Source organism: Boleophthalmus pectinirostris, unplaced genomic scaffold (genome assembly GCF_026225935.1).
Source record: "Boleophthalmus pectinirostris isolate CB_2022bp ecotype Guang Dong unplaced genomic scaffold, ASM2622593v1 HiC_scaffold_5, whole genome shotgun sequence".
Lineage (NCBI taxonomy): Eukaryota > Metazoa > Chordata > Actinopteri > Gobiiformes > Gobiidae > Boleophthalmus > Boleophthalmus pectinirostris.
The window spans coordinates 4,661,404-4,682,439 of record NW_026571404.1 but is presented as its reverse complement, the minus strand read 5'-3'; the positions used below and the strand labels follow the sequence as shown (position 1 = coordinate 4,682,439).

At 39.6% G+C, this 21,036-nt stretch overlaps 2 protein-coding genes across 2 annotated transcripts in view; one reads left to right on the top strand and one right to left on the bottom strand.

Moving 5' to 3' along the window:
* Positions 1–12,095, bottom strand: part of ttl (tubulin tyrosine ligase) — a 32,157-nt gene extending 20,062 nt beyond the window's left edge. Inside the window, exons 1-6 of the mRNA XM_020933964.2 lie at positions 11,407–12,095; positions 7,235–7,313; positions 6,902–7,134; positions 4,814–4,949; positions 1,678–1,947; positions 81–224 (exon numbers count right to left, since the gene is read on the bottom strand). Coding sequence (XP_020789623.2) covers positions 81–224; positions 1,678–1,947; positions 4,814–4,949; positions 6,902–7,134; positions 7,235–7,313; positions 11,407–11,575 — 1,031 coding nt within the window. The 5' untranslated portion in view covers positions 11,576–12,095. The remainder of the gene's footprint in view (positions 1–80; positions 225–1,677; positions 1,948–4,813; positions 4,950–6,901; positions 7,135–7,234; positions 7,314–11,406) is intronic.
* An 803-nt stretch (positions 12,096–12,898) lies between these two features.
* On the top strand, positions 12,899–19,676 carry fignl1 (fidgetin-like 1). The gene is given in 3 exon segments (XM_055162893.1): positions 12,899–12,949; positions 17,444–18,663; positions 18,666–19,676. Coding segments are annotated over 2 exon segments (1,917 nt in total). The 5' UTR covers positions 12,899–12,949; positions 17,444–17,459; the 3' UTR covers positions 19,379–19,676.
* Positions 19,677–21,036: the final 1,360 nt, after the last annotated feature.

The following is a 21,036-nucleotide window of genomic DNA, read 5'->3' as shown; positions in this document are numbered from 1 at the left end:
TTAAAAACAGGTGCCATATTAAAGAGATTCCCTGCATTACTCTCAGCTGTCCACGATAATTATGTGTCACATGTACTGACTGTGCACAGGCCGGAGCCCCGTTGATCTCGATGAGCCAAACTTTGAAGCTCTCGTCCACCATGAAGTCGAAGCCGAACAGCTGGAAGCTCTGGTACGACAGGTGCTTGGTGCTGATGGCAGGTTCAATACACGACAGACAGCTCCTGCACGCACACACAGAACAGAGAAAATACAGTCATTGGGTGGAAAATACAGTACATTTCTAATAGTATAAGTTCATGGGCTGTAATCAAAATAGGAATTATTATTTGTGACACTTTTGACAACACGCATTGATACAAAAATTATAATAAAACCAAACAAGACCATTAAACGCTTAAGTCTCGTCTTAAGACCAGCTTTTATTGTCTGTTTTTTAACACCACGTGAGTTGTGTGGTTCTCTGAGTCTTTTATTTAATTCATTTATTTATTGCCATTTTATGATTTTTGTGGTTTTGCTTTTATTTGCTTTTACTTGTATTACTGTTTTAGGACTGGTATGACCAAATTTTAGGAGTTTTCCTTTTTGTTGTCTTCATTTTCTGATCTCTGTGCAGCACTTTGCAAACTGCTTTGTATGGAAGCCCATTTCCACCAATAAATAAAAAATAAAAACCTCATTGAAAGTCATAATTACGAGTTTTAAACTCACCACTTTCAATGCTTGGTTCAAGACCAAGACAAGACCAAGACTTCTGAGGGTCAAGACCAAGACAAGACCAAGACCTCTGAGGGTCAAGACCGAGACAAGACCAAGACCTCTGAGGGTCGAGACCGAGACAAGACCAAGATTTTTAAAGATTGAGACCGAGACAAGACCAAGACCTCTGAGGGTCGAGACCGAGACAAGACCGAGACTTTTAAAGGTCGAGTCCGAGACAAGACCAAGGCCTCTGTGGGTCGAGACCGAGACAAGACCAAGATTTTTAAAGATTGAGACCGAGACAAGACCAAGGCCTCTGTGGGTCGAGACCGAGACAAGACCAAGATTTTTAAAGGTTGAGACTGAGACAAGACCAAGATTTTTAAAGATTGAGACCGAGACAAGACCAAGGCCTCTGAGGTTCGAGACCGAGACAAGACCAAGACCTCTGTGGGTCGAGACCGAGACAAGATCAAGACTTTTAAAGGTCGAGACCGAGACAAGACCAAGATTTTTAAAGATTGAGACCGAGACAAGACCAAGGCCTCTGAGGGTCCAGACCGAGACAAGATCAAGACTTTCAAAGGTCGAGACCGAGACAAGACCGAGATCACGGCCCTTCGAGACCAAATCGAGACCATTTTTGCCATTTTGGACACTTATTTTATTTGTATTTTACATTTTACTGTGGTCCTAATGAAATCTCTAATGAGCATAAGACAGCAAGTCCGAGACAAGACCGAGTCCAAGCTCCTTCAAAACCGAATATTCCAAATGCACTGCATGTCTTGAGGCGAGTCTTGAGACCAAAACTAATCTCAAGTACTATGACACTAATGTAGCCTTTATTTTAAATACTAATCCTAACATGATCAGAAGCAAATTTTAAAGAAAATTAAGCAAACTTGCACAATAAAACTCCATGTGTTTTTTTCTTATATTACGATGTCTCTGCAGACTCGAGGGTCTTACTTGATGATATGTTTGATCTGAGGTAAGATGGAGCTCTCCAGCGTGACCCCGTGGCTGCTGAGGAGGTACGCCCTGAACTCCGAGAAGAACATCTCGTTGCCCTCCTCGTAGCGGCCGTAGTTCTGGGACATCTCCTTCTGGATGCAGTGGTTGGTCAGGTGGCTGGTCATGTCCCCCAGGTCCTCGCTGTTGTAGGGCTCTGAGGACGTCCGCAGCACGCCCTCTCTGTACAGGTAAATGTTGTACTGATGGTCCACCAGCACCCAGCTCCTGGAAACACAACAAAAGACGATTTTCAGAGAGAAAGCCTTTGAAGAAACACTCCAAACAAACCACAGTGCTGGAAAATGAAGGCCAAAAGAGCACTTAATAGAAGATCAAACAAACGCTGACTAAATGCACACATACAATTAACATAAATAAACTCTAAAGCTTTGTGTTTCTGCTGTTTCTGGGTTCATTCAGTGGCCACATTTACATACGTTTGTACAAAGACGGTGTCAAATACAGTCCAGTATACAAATATATATATATATAACTTTTAAAAAAAAATGTATGTATTTTATTTTGGGCAAGTAAGAAATTTACATTCTTTTACACTAGACCAGGGGTGTCAAACTCATTTTGGTCCGGGGGCCGTATCCAACCGACTTTGATCCCAAAAGGGGCCGGATCAGAAAACTCATGTCATATAAACCCCAAAAATAACAATAAGTTCAAATATTTGTGCAGAGAAACACAAATCTATTACACAAATCTTTTTAAATTGATGAACTCTTTCTTTTACAAAATATTATAATATTATGAACAACCTGAAACTTTAAGAAAAATACAATTTCAACACAATGTTTTAACATGAACTTGTACGTAAACAGGAATAAGTCAATTTTTGTTGTAAAATCCTGCACTCGGCTCCACTTTTCTCATGTTGGACATTTTTCTGATGAGGGTGTCACGGTCAACAGTCAAAACGATCGTCCTTTAAGAGCGTTTGGAAAGAGACAAGTCTTCATTTGTGCTGCTCTGGTGGGAGGGGCCACGTACAGAGACGCTGGTGATAAACACCACAGAAGATTAACAAGATTTTAATAAAAAATAGAATTAAAATATTTTTGTAGAAAATCAGCAGAGGGCCACATTAAAGGTCTTGGAGGGCCGGATCTGGCCCCCGGGCCGTATGTTTGACACCTGTGCACTAGAACATATAACAATAATGAAATATTGTCCTGAATAAGTACAATTTGATTAATTTAGTGCCTTTTATCACTGTACATGTATTATTTTGATACCCGTCTAATAAATGGATACAGGTTTATATTTAATTTAAGGCTCAATGTGGCACTTTAATATTCTCCATTTCTTGTGACGGCTAAAACTAGGAGCTCTCTGGCATTTTCGTTTTGTAAAGGTAACTCAAAGTGAATTAATAAAGTTGAATTAAGTTAATTAAAAATAAAGTATAATAAAATTAGTTGAATTATATGTAACTGTTTAGCTGGATATGGAGATGAACAAATTAACAAGTGTGTGAAATGAAATGAACACTTGTTTAAAACGTCCATAAAAACCAGGACAAAAAGGACAAAACTGTTTTTACCCAACAGCCATTATTTCACTAAATGGTGCTACCACAGCATATTTTTTACGTTTTACATTTACAAATGTGTCGGCTGTGTATGTGTGTGTGTGTGTGTGTGTGTGTGTGAGAGGTTTTATGCACTTTTTTATCTTTAATTATTTATTGCTTCCTTGGCACAGAACAAGGGCTGCACTTCATTTTGTTATATCCGTTACAATCAGAGGTGGGACCAAGTCTTTGTTTTCCAAGTCTCAAGTGAGTCTCAAGTCTTTGACCTCAAGTCCGAGTCAAGTCTCCAGTCAAAGACCGGAAAGTCTAAGTCGAGTCTCGAGTCACTGGCCCATGAGTCCAAGTCAAGTCCAAGTGGTTTGTTTTGAGCTTCAAGTCATTTCAAGTCTTTAAACCAAAGAGCTTAGATTTTTGCCATTTATATAACTTTTTTTTGCAATTTATAGTACTTTTAAGCTCAATTGTACTTAAAAAAAATCATAGTATATTTATATATGAGTATTTATATAAGAGTTGTAGAAAATAATTTAGTAATTTTTCCTTTTTAAATGTCTTAGTGTGAATCATTACAGTCAGAACAGAAAGAATTCAGATTTAAAGGTGCTTCTCAAGTCACAGACCTCAAGTCCAAATCAAGTCCCAAGTCACTGACCTTCAAGTCCAAGTCGAGTCCCAAATCTTAGTCCATTTTATCAAGTCAAGTCTCAAGTCCTAAAAATAGTGACTCAAGTCTGACTTGAGTCTAAGGCTACGTTCAGACTGCAGGGCTTAACGCTCAATTCCGATTTTTTTGTGAAATCCGATGTTTTTGCGAGGTCGTTCACATTTAAATGTGACTTGTATGTGACTCCAGTGTGAACATTAAACGGCCCAAAAGTGTCCCACATGTGACACTGGAGACACGACGACGTCAACCGCAGCGAGCGTCTCTGTGTTTACAGAAGTTGTCCAAACATGGACGCAGCATCGAGCACCTGGAGATTTTAAAGTTCCTCTCGTACCGGAGCCAGAACATGAACAACTTACTTGTTTTAAGGAGGAGATTGAGAAGGAGAAGGACGAGGTTTTTGGCTGTGGTGTTTTGTGGTTCAGTCCGTTGAAAGGAACGTGTGGATGTGGAGACGGAGCCAAGAGTGGTGAGTGGAGATGTGCTTCACTTCAGTCACACAGAGTTCATTAACAATTTTCGCCGACTTCAGCGCAGAATAGTGACGTTTGTGTCTTGTTGATAACGTGTAGGTGGATGAATGCACTTTGGTCGTTCAGACTGAAGTCACATGTCAAAAGATCAGATATGTATCGGTTTCAGGAGCACATATCCAAGTGTCCTGGGTCACATTTGAAAAAATCGGATCTGTGTCGTTCAGACTGTCATTAAAAGATCAGATACAGGAACATAGGGGCCAAAAAATTTGATTTGGGTCACTTCAGGCTGCAGACTGAACGTAGCCTAAGTTACAACCTGCAAGTCCCCACCTCTGGTCACAAAGACAAATAAAGTTTCTGTTTTATTCAAATGCTCGCTTTGTCCCACAGCCTGACACTTACCTGATGTCAAACTTTCGGTTTCCCGGCTGCAGCAGCAGAGGCCTCTCCAGGTACTTCTGAATGACGTGGACCTGTCCCTGATTATCGATGTACTCCAACAGCTCAGAGGCATCGTGGGAAATCAGGATCCCGGCTCCTGCGGCACGAGCAAAACAACTTCAACTTTTAAGACATGCAAATGATGAGGCCCGTCCGAGTTCTACTTCATATTACAATTTAATAGCGCCACAAAACACTAGATAGAGACATAGATAATACTTTATTTATCCCGAAGGAAATTCACTTTTTATTATTATTCGATTTACTCCTCCTGGGTTTATGGGATGCCGCTATAACACCAAAATGAATCAATGTCTTTGGGTTATTTTTAGATTCACTTGTAAATATCCATACGCGGAGCTCTTAATGCTTTAGTGCTCTTACGTTATAATGTAATTTAATCCACCTGGAGTATTATATATCCTGACACTAAATGATTAATGCAAGATTTACAGTTTTTTTTTTTTAATCAAGATGGCCGAACGGTGGAGCTAAATACAGAATTGTAAAATGTCAACTACGGTGCAATGTTTTTGAAACTCTTTACGTTGTATTTTGGAATATAAATGGAAAAAGAATACAGTTTTGTGCAAGTCATTGTCAAACTCGCTGATACCTTTATTAATTAGTTAGTATACGAGCTTTTGACTGAATCAGCTTTGACTGGGCCAACTGTTTTTGTTTTAAATTATATGAATATGTTTTGTTTAAAGGTGCTGTATTAAACAAAACTGACCTGTGAGATTTTTAGCCACGTTATAATATTGTTATATCCTCAAAAAACTTATCTGGAGTTGCGGTTTGTTTTATTCACACATGAGTAATCCTGAAATATTAGTCTGTCTACATCTCCAAAGCTCAAAATGTTCCGTTCCAGCTTGTACCAGCTCCTTTTACGGTCCATGTACCATTCATTCTTTTGAATGTCAATTAAAAATGAAAAACAAGAAAATGGGAAAACAGTTTGTTTCATTTTCTTCCGTTTTAGTATCAAACAAAAAAATTGATTTCCTTCTCTGTTTCCAATATTTAATTTAAAGTTTATTTCAAATAACACCAATCAAAAAACATTCATTGTGACTGTTTCAGTTTTGATATTTTATTCTCTCTGGTTTATTTGCCCTGGAAGTTCTGCTGCTATAAGTACTTTTTTTTTTTTAATTTATTTATTTTTTTTTTTATAGCGACACATCTTGTAGCAGCCAAAATGCACCTCCAGCCACTGTGTGGCACTATGTCTTTGTTTTCTCTGGGTTGCTACCTATTTAAGACCATTAATTAGCAATGCCAGGTGTTGTAAACTGAGGAGGAACAGTCTTTTGACCGTGTTCACGACTCATGCTAAAATAAAGGAATATTTGAGCTTTTACTGAATCTGAATCTGGGCTCATTTATATCGTCACACGCATCAGAAATTCCTTTAATATTTGCATCGTAGTGGCTTGTGTGGCATAGGGCCACACTGCCCCTGTACGTCTACTTTTGAGTCTTTAATTGTTAATTGTTGAACTTCATGATGAGAAACAGGAAGCAGTGAGACGATAAACTCCTTTGTTCAGTCGACCACCAGAGAGAATAAAATATTAATATTAAAATGGGCACTGAGACTGTTTTTTGATTGGTGTTATTTGAAATAAACTTGAATTTAAATATTGGAAATAGAGGTTGAAATCTTTTTTTTTTTTTTTTTTACTAAAAAGGAATAATGAAATAAACTGTTTTCCCATTTTACTGTTTTTCGTTCTTAATTGAAATTCAAAAGAACGAATGGTGCACGGACCTTTTACTTTTAGTTCAGTAAAGATTTGGCAATTCCAAGGCTGAAATTAGCCAAACAATTCGAGTGAAGGTGTGTGGAGAATTTTCTGTTTGAGAAGAAGAACCTAAATGTGCAGGGTTTGTGTGTTAAACATGTGTGAATGAAACAACTCCAGGTAGGTTTGTGATGAGGAAACAATATTATTACATAAGAAAATAAAAAAATACAAGGTAAAATATCGTGATAATGTAAGTTCTCGTCTGTACAATTTCCTTCCACAGTGTCTTTACCTTTAGCTCCAGCTGAAGACTTGGCGATCCACACTGTCCCGTCTCCGCTCTCCTTCTTGGCGTTGTACGAGGCCAGGAACACCTCCCTCTCGTCGGTTTTGGGGTTGCTCTTTAAGTGGCTGATGCCGTTGGACGCCGGGGCCACGGGCGTGTTCAGGTTTGTGGGATAAATAATGTACGATTCAGGAAACCAGTTACAAGAGTCCCGTAGCTCCGGACTGGTCTTTATTAACCTGATGGACGGACGAGACAATGTCAGTGTAAAGCCTTTTAAATAATTAAGTTTGGACATTAGACGTATGGATTTGTGCTGTTAAGAAGGACGACACCCACTTGACCAACGAGGCCTTTCTGCAGAGCTTGTCCGCCCCTCGGTAGTAGTTCACGAGCTGCACAAGACCCGGCTCATGACCTGAAAACAATCAATTATAGGGCCCAGTCAAGCAGAAGTAAACAACAAGGCCAAAAATTCAAGTTAATGCATCTGATATAAAAATGTATTGAACAGATACATATGTACTCTAGTTTATGAAACTGTTGACCTTTTTTCTGAACCATTTTTGGTTCTAAAGTTCCATACGTTTTAAACAGACCATGTATGAAACATGGAACAAAAATTATTTCCCAAATTTCAAAGACCTGCAAATCATGTAAATAAATGGATGTATTTCATCATATCTTGTGTTATTCCATCTTTGAACTGTTGATGAAGGTTCATGATTTTTCAAAAAAAAAAAGTATTTAAAATGATAAAAATTTGCTTGGAAGGACTGACAAATTTTATAGAAATAGTTTCCTTTCATTTTGAAGTAATATTAAAATATTCAGAAGAAAAAAGTTGACAAATGATGTAAAATCCTGCACCTTCTACTTGTTTGCACAATTTTCCCTCCGTTACTTTTCCCTCCGTTACTTTTCCCTCCGTTACCATGACCTTTCTTAATAAAAAATCTCATGAGTCAAAAAGTAAGAGGTTTTTCAACCTAATCTTGTACCATATGGTAGAAAACTATATGAAGCAAATATTCAAACCAGTTTGTTAAGGATATGTAAGTGAGAACCAAGAGTTATCACTGTTTGGATTTATTGCCCAAAAAGTGCTGCATATTTCATTCCCTCCGTTACCGACATGAGTTTTTTAATTTTTTGTCAACAACTTGAAAGAATATCACAGGTTTAACTTGACCCTGTTGGAGTGTAACTCTTTCCTACATTCTGATACTTTACTTATTTCAATAGTTCCTCTAGTTTCTGAATAAGAGACATTTGAATGTCAAAAATCTGACCCTGTTTCCCTCCGTTACCACTTGACCGGACCCTTTTACATCTTTAAAAATGTTGTGCAAGAGAAATATACAATTAATACACAACAAATAGACACCACAACTTATACAACTGTTTAACCGACAAACATTTCCCTGGATATTGTAGAAAACTGTCTTGTAAACAAAGTTATATGTGCTGTTATTTTGCTAAACATAAAAATCACTCATGTTTTCCAGATGTGCAGATTATCCTTTGGGAATAGCAGAAGTAAACACTGAAGCATAAGGAGTACACGAGACTGTATTTAATTATTTGATGGACTGTTAAAGCATCCCCAGGAGGGTTTACAATACTAATGTTAAGAAAAATATGTTTAGAGTATAATTTGATTTGCCTTGACAAATTAAAAGGAACATTTGTAAACACTGCAGTGGAAATATCTGCTGAGTAGCCAAACAAACCTGTTGAATAGCAATCCATTAATGCAGGAGTGGGCAATTATTTTTTTCCGTGACATGAGAAACAGAAAATATGGTAGAGGGCCAAAATGCTAAACTCAATTCTGCATATTATTAATTGTATTTATTTATTAAAAAAAAAAAAAGCAGTAAATATCATAGTTTTTTCAAGCTGGTCAGACTGGTAAGAGTTTATGTTATGACTAAGCAATGAAAAAGTGAGATTGCCTTACAAAAAAAGATGGCATTAAAAACACTTCTAAAATAAAAGTAATGCGGCTTTAGTCCAGGCATACATGAGGTAAAATGATAAAATCTGTTTGTTTTGTAATTCCAAATGATCTTAAAGGGGCCGGTCAGAGTCAAACAAACTGCATTAATGTTTGTTTTTCTACGTATTATTTAGTGTAATGGACACAAGAATGGATACATGCCACGGAAATAAACTCTACTTGCCCTTATCATTATCAAAAATCTAAAATACATTAACGATACTGAGGTAATTATAATGTTATTACAACAAACTAGCAAATATCTTAGATCTATAGTCTCACCCATCAGGGTATCCCCGGGTTTGACTACCCCAAATTTAAGACTTTTTAAAAGACCTTTTAAAGACCACTTAAATGAAAATTAAGACCAATGTCGCACCCATTATGCGGGCGAAAAACACCAAATCTAATTCTAATAATGACCAACCAACTATCGGTACTATATCTAGAATCTAAGTGACGTTTATATGATGACGGTCTAAACAGAAGATGCAAAAGTGGTGTGGTGTCTTCACTTTTTATTCCACGTTTAGATGAGTGTTTTCGGGAGTAAATCTGCGTGCATACGGTGACGCAAAAGTGTGTGGAATTAGATTGTGTGTACATGCCAGGCGGCTCAGTGGTGATGTATGTGACGTAAAGACGTATGTGACATGAGCAGATCTGACCAGAGTTTTGCGTCTTGGGCAGTGTAGACGGAACTGATTGTTTACCCACTGCCACCCCCCCGCTGGCACCAAAATCCAAAGTATTGTTTGTGCAGACTCCAAATTAATGGTAAATGGTCACATTTTTCTACAGCGCTTTTCCACCTTCAAGGCACTCAAAGCACTTTACAACAAGGAAACCACTCACCCATTCACACACCAGTGTATGCAGACACTGTGGGCAAGGTGCGTTAAGTGTCTTGCCCAAGGACGCAACAACAGCATTCATCTGTGGGAGCTGGAATCACACCAGCAACCTGTGGGTCAGTGGATCTGACCGCTCAACCTGTGACGTTTGATGTAGAGAGCTGGATTCAAACCACCAACCTTTAGATCAGTGGGCGAATGCTCAACCAACTGAGCTACTGAGCTGTCAGACGTTCATTCACATTAGGTTATTTCACGTTGTTGTTTTTTTTGTTTTTTTGTCCTCCTCCATCCATCGCACTGCAGCCTGGTTGAGTAAACAAAAAATAGGCTAATGAAATTTATTTTTATATAAATTTTGTGAAAAAATAAGACTTGGACAACATAATTTAAGACTTTATAATTAATTTTTAATTTAGGAACATGCAATTTAAGACTTTTTTAAGACTTTTAAGACCTCGTGGCTGCCCTGCCTGTATTCTAACCCAGACCTGGGCCACATACAGCCCTTTGGTTGACTCTGACCAGCCTGTTTAAACTCATTTGGAATTACAAAATAAACATTTTATATGTTTACTACATGCATGAACTAAAGCTGCATTGCTTTTATTTTAGACATGTTTTTTAATGATTTTTTTTGTAACGCAACCTCACTTTTTCATTGCTTAGTCACAATGCTATTTACTGCCTTTAATAAAGAAATACAATGAATATTAGACAGTGTTGGGAAGGTGACTTTTAAAATGTATTCCTCTACAGATTACAGATTACGTACCCCAAAAAGTAGTTTGTAACGTAATCCATTAAATTACTTAAAGTGAGTAATGTAATCTGAATACTTTGGATTACTTGGTTTGCTGTGGAGAAGCAAAGACATCATAACATAAGATGTTTTATCTGCTAAAAGACAATAAAAAGCCCAGACTTTACTTTACCGTATTAAAAATATTATTGATAGAAGAGGAGACACGTCCGCGCAGCATGATTTAGTCCTGGTTTAGTCCTGGTTCAGTGCTGGTTTAGTCCTGGTTTTAGACCTGTTTTTAGACCTGGTTTAGACCTGTTTCAGACCTGTTTTAGATTTAGACCTGGTTTTAGTCCTGGTTTGGACCTGTTTTAGACCTGGTTTAGCCCTGGTTTAGACCTGTTTCAGACCTTTTTCAGACCTTTTTCAGACCTTTTTTAGACCTGGTTTAGACCTGGTTTAGACCTGGTTTAGACCTGTTTCAGACCTGGTTTAGATCTAGTTTAGACCTGGTTTAGACCTGGATTAGACCTGGATTAGATCTAGTTTAGATCTAGTTTAGACCTGGTTTTAGACCTGGTTTAGACCTGGTTTAGATCTAGTTTAGACCTGGTTTTAGTCCTGGTATTAGTCCTGGTTTAGACCTGGTTTTAGACCTGGTTTTGATCTAGTTTAGACCTGGTTTAGTTTCCGGCAATGAGTGGAATTACCGAAGAAAAGAAAAAAAAAGGGGGGGGATATAGCCCAAAATGTGAAATCGTGAATCGTTTCTCGTGTGGCTCCATGGAAAAAATAACTGCCCACCCCTGGTCTAACCCATGCAGTATTTTACATCATCTGTTAAATCCCGTGTGGGTGGACAGTGACAGTGAGTGTGACACTATTGTTAGCCACAGATGCTATTTCTTACCTAAACGCCCAAAAGGCAGTCTGTTCCTCTCCCCGAGCATCAAGTTGAACCTGGGATTGTCCCTTTTCAGCCTCTTCCAGTGTCCAGTGGCGAGAAGGATCTTGGAAACTTCTGCATAGACGGTGCTATTGTCGTCTCTGCTCACGAACGTGTACATCGGCCCACTCATCCTTCCCAAACAACAGATCAAATAGTATAAAAAGGTGTCTAAAAGCTCTTGTTAGTTCTGCAGATGGGTTGTTGTCTTTGCAGCAGGCGGACACTGGGTTATCTTGTCTTTTCGTGGCATGATTCAGTCATATTCTCTGCGATCAAACTACTTATTAAGCTGTTGTATGCAAGTCTAAGGTTATAAAAAGTAACTAAAGACATCTAATGCATAAATAGGTAGTATAATGCATATTCCCTGCAACAAAATAATATTTAAATTGCCAGACAAGGGTGTGACTATAGCTGCTACCGTATTCACTGCTGGAGGCTGGTCCTGTCTACATTCATTGGCATCCCGGCAGCTTTTGGGGGTAAAATAAAGCGTCTTGAAGCAAGCGACTCAACTCGGGAGCTGTTAAAAGTGTCTAAACATAAATCTAAAGTCGTTATAAGCTGATAAAAGTGAGCTAGTCAAGCACAATTAAACACGCAAACGAATAATTCCACCCGGCAGCATGTTTTGTCCGCAGCTGCTGTCATCCGCTGTAAACACTGGGCTCCACGACGCTGGGTAATGTAGTTTTTTTAATCGAAACGTCTCCTCAAAATACTTCCTATTTTAGTAAGTTTAACGTGATTCAAAATAATAAATCGATAAAATTTAGAAAACATAATAAGCGTATTGGGTTTGAAAGCATGACAATTCAGATAAATAATAATGAAGTAAGGTCAATCATAAAGTAAACTACCAGTCCCAGAAGGCATTGCGAAAAGACAGCCGCTTCCTAGATTAATCTCCTTTGTGGCCACTAGATAGAGCAAAAGTCCACAACAAGAGTAGAAACACGTCTGACGTCTAAAATATATGTTTACATTTTTTTTTTTAAAGTTTGTTAATTTAATCGATGTTTAATTGCGTAAAACATACAATGAAGGCTTTAAGATATTGTAATTTTTTTTTTTAAATCGCATTTAATTTTTATTTTTTTTTCCCAATTAACATTATTACAGAGTAGAAACACGTCTGACATCTAAAATATATGTTTTAGAAAATAAAAAAACATTTCGTTACTTTAATCAAAGTTTAATCACATAAAACGTACAGCGAAGGCTTTGAGATATTTTTTTTTTTTTTTTTTTTTTATCGTATTTTTTAACAATGATACAGCAAAGTGGATGCAGTATAACTTTTATTTAAATAAGATAAAAGTACATATTTTCTTATAATTATTATTAGCAAAAAAAGTGAAAAGGATACTACACCGGAAGTTGTCGTGCAGGACGCAGGAAGTAGGAGAAAGCCGTGGCGGGAACAAACCAAAACAAACCACGTAAACTTTTGTCAAGCTCGATTTTTCTTAAACTTTAACATTCAGAGGATATTTGACAGTAAGTATGTGTTTACTCTCGTTTGGTTGTGTCAGATTTGTTATTTAGTCAATGTGAAGTCATTAATGTAAGAAAAGTGCCTTGATAAAGATTTAAAACCCACACGAGAGGAGAAATATTGACTGAAAAATGCACTTTACACGGTGCTTTGGCTATTAAGTACAATTGACGCAATAAACTGATTAATTATCTGTATTCAGTGTTGGGAAGGTGACTTTTAAAATGTATTCCTCTACAGATTACTGATTATATACCCCAAAATGTAGTTTGTAACGTAATCCATTAAATTACTTAAAGTGAGTAATGTAATCTGATTACTTTGGATTACTTGATATTGTTGTGCTTTTTAAAACTACATGAATGTAACAACTACATCCTGAAAATTCTTGTTTGTTCTCTTCAAATTGTCTGTTGAGCCCAAGTCTCCATGAACAGGTTTGCTGTAGTATTGCTGTCATATTGTTTAGACCTGGTTTTTGTCCTGGTTTTAGTCCTGGTTTTAGATCTGGTTTTAGTCCTAGTTTAGTCCTAATTTAGACCAGGTTTTAGTCCTGATTTAGTCCTAGTTTAGACCGGGTTTTAGACCTGTTTTAGTCCTGTTTTAGTCCTGTTTTAGTCCTGTTTTAGACCTGGTTTAGTCCTAGTTTAGACCTGGTTTTAGTCCTGGCTTTAGTCCTGTTTTAGACCTGGTTTTAGTCCTGGTTTAGACCTGGTTTTAGTCCTGCTTTAGTCCTAGTTTTAGTCCTCGTTTAGACCTGGTTTTAATCTTGATTTAGTCCTAGTTTAGACCTGGTTTTAGACCTGGTTTTAGTCTTGGTTTTAGTCCTGTTTTAGACCTGGTTTTAGACCTGGTTTTAGTCCTGTTTTAGTCCTGTTTTAGTCCTGGTTTTAGACCTGGTTTAGTCCTAGTTTAGACCTGGTTTTAGTCCTGGTTTTAGTCCTGGTTTTAGACCTGGTTTAGTCCTGGTTTTAGTCCTGTTTTAGTCCTGGTTTGGACCTGGTTTAGACCTGGTATTAGTCCTGCTTTAGTCTTAGTTTTAGTCCTCGTTTAGACCTGGTTTAGTCCTGGTTTAGTCCAAAATGTGAAAACAGGAAAATACCGCCATGTAATCCATTTATTTCAACAAAGTAACTGTAATCCAATTACCACTCACTGAAACAGTAACTGTAACTGAATACAGTTACTCATAATTTGTACTCTGATTACGTAACTCCGGTACATGTAATCTGTTACTCCACAACACTGTCTGTAATTATAAGATGGCTTGTTTATGGTGCTGTTCATTTGCAGTTTAGTTGTGTGTATCAGATCGTTTCAGTGCTGTTATGAATCTGATTTATAGAGAAAAACAGGTGTACCTTTATAATTACGTCTCTATTTACGCCCAGTTTTGAGCCCTGTGTCCCCTGTCCCATCAGATTTATCCTTTAACCTTTGATTTGTCCCAGTTTTATACAACGAAATGTCCCAGGTGTTCCTATTTTTGACCAATCTGATACTAGTCAACAGTAAATAAAGGCATAAATTGACATTAGTTTAGGTAAAATGCAGAAAAGCTGCTTAAAAACGACCAAAACACAAAGAAAATGTGACTATACTGACTCACAATAGTGCCGAGTGCGTTACAATTTTCCTTAATCACGCACTCGTTTCGCAATTTTATTATTACCAACCACCACAAACCAGTTTTTTATTTTGAAAATCTCCCTACTTATAAATACTGTACATGGACAAACAAATTAAAGTTGACTTAATGTGCAAGAGAGTAATATACGAAGCTCCAAAACATGTCCTATGTGTCCCAGTTTTATACAAGAAATGTCCCAGGTTGTCCCTATTTTTGACCAATCTGATCCCTGCCAACAGTAAATAAAGGCATAAATTGACATTTGTTTAGATAAAATATAGAAAAGCCGCTTAAAAATAACCAAAACACAAAGAAAATGTGACTATACTGACTCACAATAGTGCCGAGTGCTTTACAATTTTCCTTAATCACGCGCTCGTTTCACAATTTTATTATTACCAACCACCACAAACCAATTTTTTATTTTGAAAATCTGGTCTCCCTACTTATAACTTACACGGACAAACAAATTAAACTTGACTTAATGTGCAAGAGAGTAATATACGAAGCTCCAAAACATGTCCTGTGTGTTACTGCAGCTGTTACTTATCTAATAAAACTAATAAATGAGTAGAGGTGGCATTAATAAGTATTCCTGCTTTGTTTATTTTGAGAATAAAATATAAAAAGTAATTTAAATCAAGCAAAAATACTGACCAGCTTTATTTTGTGAAACACTAATGAAGTAAACAGGTTATTTTTATTTGTGTTGTGCTTTTCACCGAAGTGATTTTACATGAATAATACATTGAAATAGAAATAGAAGAAATACAAACACTAACACTAACAACAATAAATGAAGAGACTGCTCCATCAGCTAAAACCTTTTCTAAAGCTGCTTAAATGAGTCTACTGAATTACAATTGCAGAATGTTTGAAGGTGCTGCATGTAATGATTGTCTTGTCTCCACAGAGATGTTATAGCCATTGCTTGGAATGTTCCTCAGTATGGCATTAATCTTATCTTTTTTCTTGGAGATAAGCCGGTGATCACTGGTTTGTCTCTTCATTTATTGTTGTTAATGTTTGTATTTCTTCTATTTCAATGTATGTAAAGCGCTAAAAACTCAATACAAATAAAAAATAACCTGTTTACTTAATTATAGTGTTTGACAATATAAAGCTGGTCAGTGTTTTTGCTTGATTTAAATTACGTTTTATATTTTCTTCTCAAAATAAACAAAGCAAAATACTTATTAATGCAATCTCTACTCATTTATTAGTTTTATTAGATAAGTAACAGCTGCAGTAACACATAGGACATGTTTTGGAGCTTCGTATATTACTCTCTTGCACTTTAAGTTAACTTCACTTTGTTGGTCCACGTGTGGCGCTGTCGTTCTGCCTCCATCTGTAGGAAAACGGCGCCAAAATCTGTATAAATCAGCTGAGCGACACGTCACAGAAACAGACTCTGAGTTAGACCGAGAGTGAGCCGTCCAAACTGACAGGTATGAAAACAATCCCTGTATCATTTGTTCGTTCATTGTTCTAAATAAAACCAAAAATAAGAAAAAAATATATATATTTCTTCATTATTTGTGTACAAAATCAAAATGAAAAAACAGATAATGATTTGTTTTTTCAGTTTTGTGTTTAAATGAAGAATGGAAAAAACATAACGACTGTTTCCATGATTTAAACTACGATACTGAACTTTTGCATGACATGCAGACTGAGGCCGGGACTGAGGCCGGGACTGAGGCCGGGGCTGAGGCCGGGGCTGAGGCCGGGACTGAGGCCGGGACTGAGGCCGGGACTGAGGCCGGGACTGAGGCCGGGCTGAGGCCGGGACTGAATCAGGTTTAGTCGTGGTTCAGCTCTGGTTTAGACCTGGTTTAGACCTGGTTCAGTCCTGGTTCAATACTGTTTTAGTCCTGTTTTAGACCTGGTTCAGTACTGCTTCAGTCCTGTTTTAGACCTGGTTCAATCCTGGTTCAGACCTGGTTTAGACCTGGTTCAGTCCTGGTTTAGACCTGGTTCAGTCCTGGTTTAGACCTGGTTCAGTCCTGGTTTAGACCTGGTTTAGTCCTGGTTCAGACCTGGTTTTGTCCTGGTTTTGTCCTGGTTTAGACCTGGTTCAGACCTGGTTCAGTCCTGATTTAAACCTGGTTCAGTCCTGGTTTCAGACCTGGTTTTGTCCTGGTTTAGTCCTGGTTCAGACCTGGTTCAGTCCTGGTGCAGTCCTGGTTCAGACCTGGTGCAGTCCTGGTTCAGACCTGGTGCAGTCCTGGTTCAGACCTGGTTGCAGTCCTGGTTCAGTCCTGGTTCAGTCCGACATTGCAGTTTAAATCACGGAAACAGGAAACAACCATTATCCTTTTTTTCCATTTTTCATTTAAACACAAAACTGAAAACTGAAAAAACGACTCATTATCTGTTTTTTCATTTTGGTTTTGGACACAAATAACAAAAAAAATAACTTTTCTTCATTTAATTATTTTTGGTTTTATTTTGAAAAACAAAGAAACAAATGATACACAGATTGAAAGCAAACTCTTGGTCTGAAAAAAAAGAACCTAATAACCAAATCATACTAATAAAAACAAATGAACCTCGTTGGATTAAGTTACAGGTCAGTTTTGGACTGACTTTTGCTTTATTTACCTAATTTCTGGAGTTACGAGGTTATTGAAACGTCACGTAAACATTTGTGAGTGATCAGATTTCTAATTGTTCACACTTTTTCACACTTTTTACAAGGAAATTGAATTGTAATTATTGGGTTTTTCGGATTATCTGATGACCGTGTAACTGTACAAACTGATCCCTGCACCCGGAGGATCTCAGAGTTTGTTGTCGATTACGTTCAGGCCAGAGGTCACGTTCGCTCCTGTTTAATTTTTCATCTGTCCCTTCTTCTCCTTCAGCGGGAGCAGCCCAGGCATGAGCGACCCGCACCTGGACGAGTGGCAGAGGAGGTCCTTTGACATTTCGTCTGGCACCGGCACCCCTCAACAGACGGCGGACGCGCTCAGAGCCCACATCCTCGACATTCAGTATGCATGGGCAAGCCACCAGCTAACTCAAGCCGCGCAAACCAGGCTGCTGCGGAAGTACACCGAACGCTACGCTGCCGTGCTGGACTCCGATGACCCCAAAAACGGGTTAAATAACTATGCAGAGAGCGCCCTGCATTTGGCCCGAAGTCAGAAAAACCACAGCGAAAAGTGGGAGTCGGGGCTGAGCTTGGAGGGGCTGCTGAAGATGCCGTGCGTGCAGAAGATGGTTCAAGCGAAAAGTAAAGAGAAAGCGACGTCAGTGAACCCAGAGGATGAAAATATAACGGTCGGACAAGACGGTCAAAGTTTCCCGCTTCCCATAAGAGCCGAAAATGCAGGTTTCGGCGCAACAAAACCGCAATATTCCAAGCAAAAACAAGCCGGTACGAATTCCACGATCGCAAATAATTCTACTTTTGAGCAAACGAGAAGCTTTGGAGACAATTCCAATCCTAGACACTCAGCTTATTCTACGTTTGGAAACACATCTTCAGCTCAAAACTCATTTTCTAACCATCAAACTTCTACGTTCTCCAACCAAAACAATCAATCAGCGTTCCCAAATCCAGCTAAGCGAAAGAACTTTTGCAATTCCGACTCAGGAGAGAGCAGCAGGAGGCAGTACGGAGCGCAACCGGCTCAGACTTCCGCGCCGAAACCAGGAGGCAATTTCAAAACCGCTCGCGAACAGCTCATCGTCGATCAGCAAAAGAAATACTCGAACCCGCATCCGCAAAGTGGTCAGACTCCGGGTTTGGCAGCGACTATGAAGAAATCTCTCGGCGCGAATCGACCACGCGGGACTTTTTCGAAGTTTGTATCGCCTTTGCCGAGACAAGAAGACGAAAATCAAGTGTCAAAAAATGGCGACGCAAATCAAGACGGGACCATTTCGGACGAGCGCTTGAAAAACTTCGAACCAAAGATTATCGAGCTGATCATGAGCGAAATAATGGACCACGGGCCTCCGATAACGTGGGACGACATCGCCGGGCTTGAATTTGCCAAAACTACGATAAAAGAAATCGTCGTTTGGCCGATGTTGCGTCCGGATATCTTCACGGGTTTGCGAGGGCCTCCGAAAGGGATCCACTTTTCGGACCGCCGGGAACGGGTAAAACGTTAATCGGAAAATGCATCGCTTGCCAGTCCGGCGCGACCTTCTTCAGCATCAGCGCCTCGTCGTTGACTTCGAAATGGGTGGGCGAAGGAGAGAAAATGGTCCGTGCTTTGTTCGCTATCGCACGATGTCACCAACCGGCCGTCATTTTCATCGACGAAATCGACTCCTTGCTGTCCCAGAGATCGGACAGCGAGCACGAATCCTCCAGGAGAATCAAAACGGAATTTCTGGTCCAACTCGACGGCGCGACGACGGCAGCAGACGATCGGATTTTGGTCGTCGGCGCAACGAATCGCCCGCAAGAAATCGACGAAGCCGCGAGAAGGCGTCTAGCCAAGCGACTGTACATCCCGCTGCCAGAAGGGGGCGCGAGACGGCAAATCGTGACCAATCTGATGTCGAGGGAGAGGAACAACTTGCGAGAAAGCGAGTTGGAGAGTATCGTAGAGGCGACGGAGGGCTTTTCGGGAGCGGACATGACGCAGTTGTGCAGGGAGGCGGCTTTGGGGCCCATCCGGAGCATTCAGTTCAGCGACATCGCCACGATCTCGGCGGATCAGGTCAGACCGATCACGTACGGGGACTTCCAGGAGGCGCTGAAGACGGTGAGGCCCAGCGTGTCCAACAAAGACCTGGAGCTGTACGAGGACTGGAACAAGACCTTTGGGTGTGGGAGATAAACTGCCTCGAAATGTTGAGTTTGTACGACTTCACAATGTTGTAGAATTTAAATTTTGGAGCTTTTGTCATCAACATTCCCTGGGGTTGTGATGCTAAAATATATGTACTACTCTGTCTGAACCTTTGTTACTCAAGTTAGACTTTAATCTGAGCTTTATTTGAACACAATCTGACCAGAAAGAACTAACTTAACTGGAACTACAACAGGTCTGAGCTGATTTGTGCTGTTGAACAAGTCTAGAGTGACCAGACAAATCTGTGTATCATTTGTTTGTTCGTTTTCAAAAAAAAAAAAAAAAACAATAAAAAAACTGTTTATGATTTGTCTCCAAAACCAAGATGAAAAAACAGATAAAGATTAGTTTTTTGATTTTGTGTTTAAATGAATAATGGAAAAAAACGGGTAACGACCATTTCCTGTTTTCATGACTTTAGCTGTGATGCTGGACTAAACCAGGACTAAACCAGGACTAAACCAGGACTGAACCAGGACTGAACCAGGACTAAACCAGGACTAAACCAGGACTAAACCAGGACTAAACCAGGACTAAACCTGGTCTACCCAAGGACTAAAACAGGACTAAAATAGGACTAAAACAGGACTAAAATGGAACTAAACCTAGTCTAACCAAGGACTAAACTAGAATTAAACCAGGACTAAAACAGGACTAAACAGGTCTAAACCAGAATTGAACCAGGACTAAACCAGGTCTGAGTCCTGGTCTCAGTCCCGGTCTGGTCCCAGTCTGGTCGTCTGGTTTCCTGATCACCTGACAGTCTACGCGGGTGCACATACAGGCCAGGCCACTCCTGGTTCACTCCTGGTTCAGTCCTGGTTCAGTCCTGGTTCAGTCCTGGTTCAGTCCAGTTTCAGTTCAGTTTTAGTCCTGGTTCAGTCCTGTTTTTCCAGTTGAAGTGGCTCGGGCATCTGTTCCGGATGCCTCCTGAGCGTCTCCCTCGGGAGGTGTTCTGGGCATGTCCCACCAGGAGGAGGCCCCGGGGAAGACCCAGGACACACTGGAGGGACTATGTCTCTGGGCTGGCCTGGGAACGCCTCGGGATTCCCCCGGAGGAACTGGAGGAGCTGGAGGACGTGTCTGGGGTGAAGGAAGTCTGGGAGTCCCTGCTTGGACTGCTGCCCCCGCGACCCGGCCCCGGATAAGTGGAAGAAAATGGATGGAGTCCTGTTTTAGTCCTGGTTCAGTCCTGTTTTAGTCCTGTTTTAGTCCTGTTTTAGTCCTGTTTTAGTCCTGGTTCAGTCCTGGTTCAGTCCTGGTTCAGTCCTGGTTCAGTCCTGTTTTAGTCCTCTTTTAGTCTCTTTTAGTCCGGTTTTAGTCCTGGTTCAGTCCTGTTTTAGTCCTGTTTTAGTCCTGGTTCAGTCCTGGTTCAGTCCTGGTTCAGTCCTGTTTTAGTCCTGTTTTAGTCCTGGTTCAGTCCTGGTTCAGTCCTGTTTTAGCCCTGTTTTAGTCTGGTATTAGTCCTGTTTTAGTCCTTTAGTCCTGGTTCAGTCCTGGTTCAGTCCTGGTTCAGTCCTGTTTTAGCCCTGTTTTAGTCCGGTTTTAGTCCGGTTTTAGTCCTGGTTCAGTCCTGGTTCAGTCCTGTTTTAGCCCTGTTTTAGTCCGGTTTAGTCCGGTTTTAGTCCTGTTTTAGTCCTGGT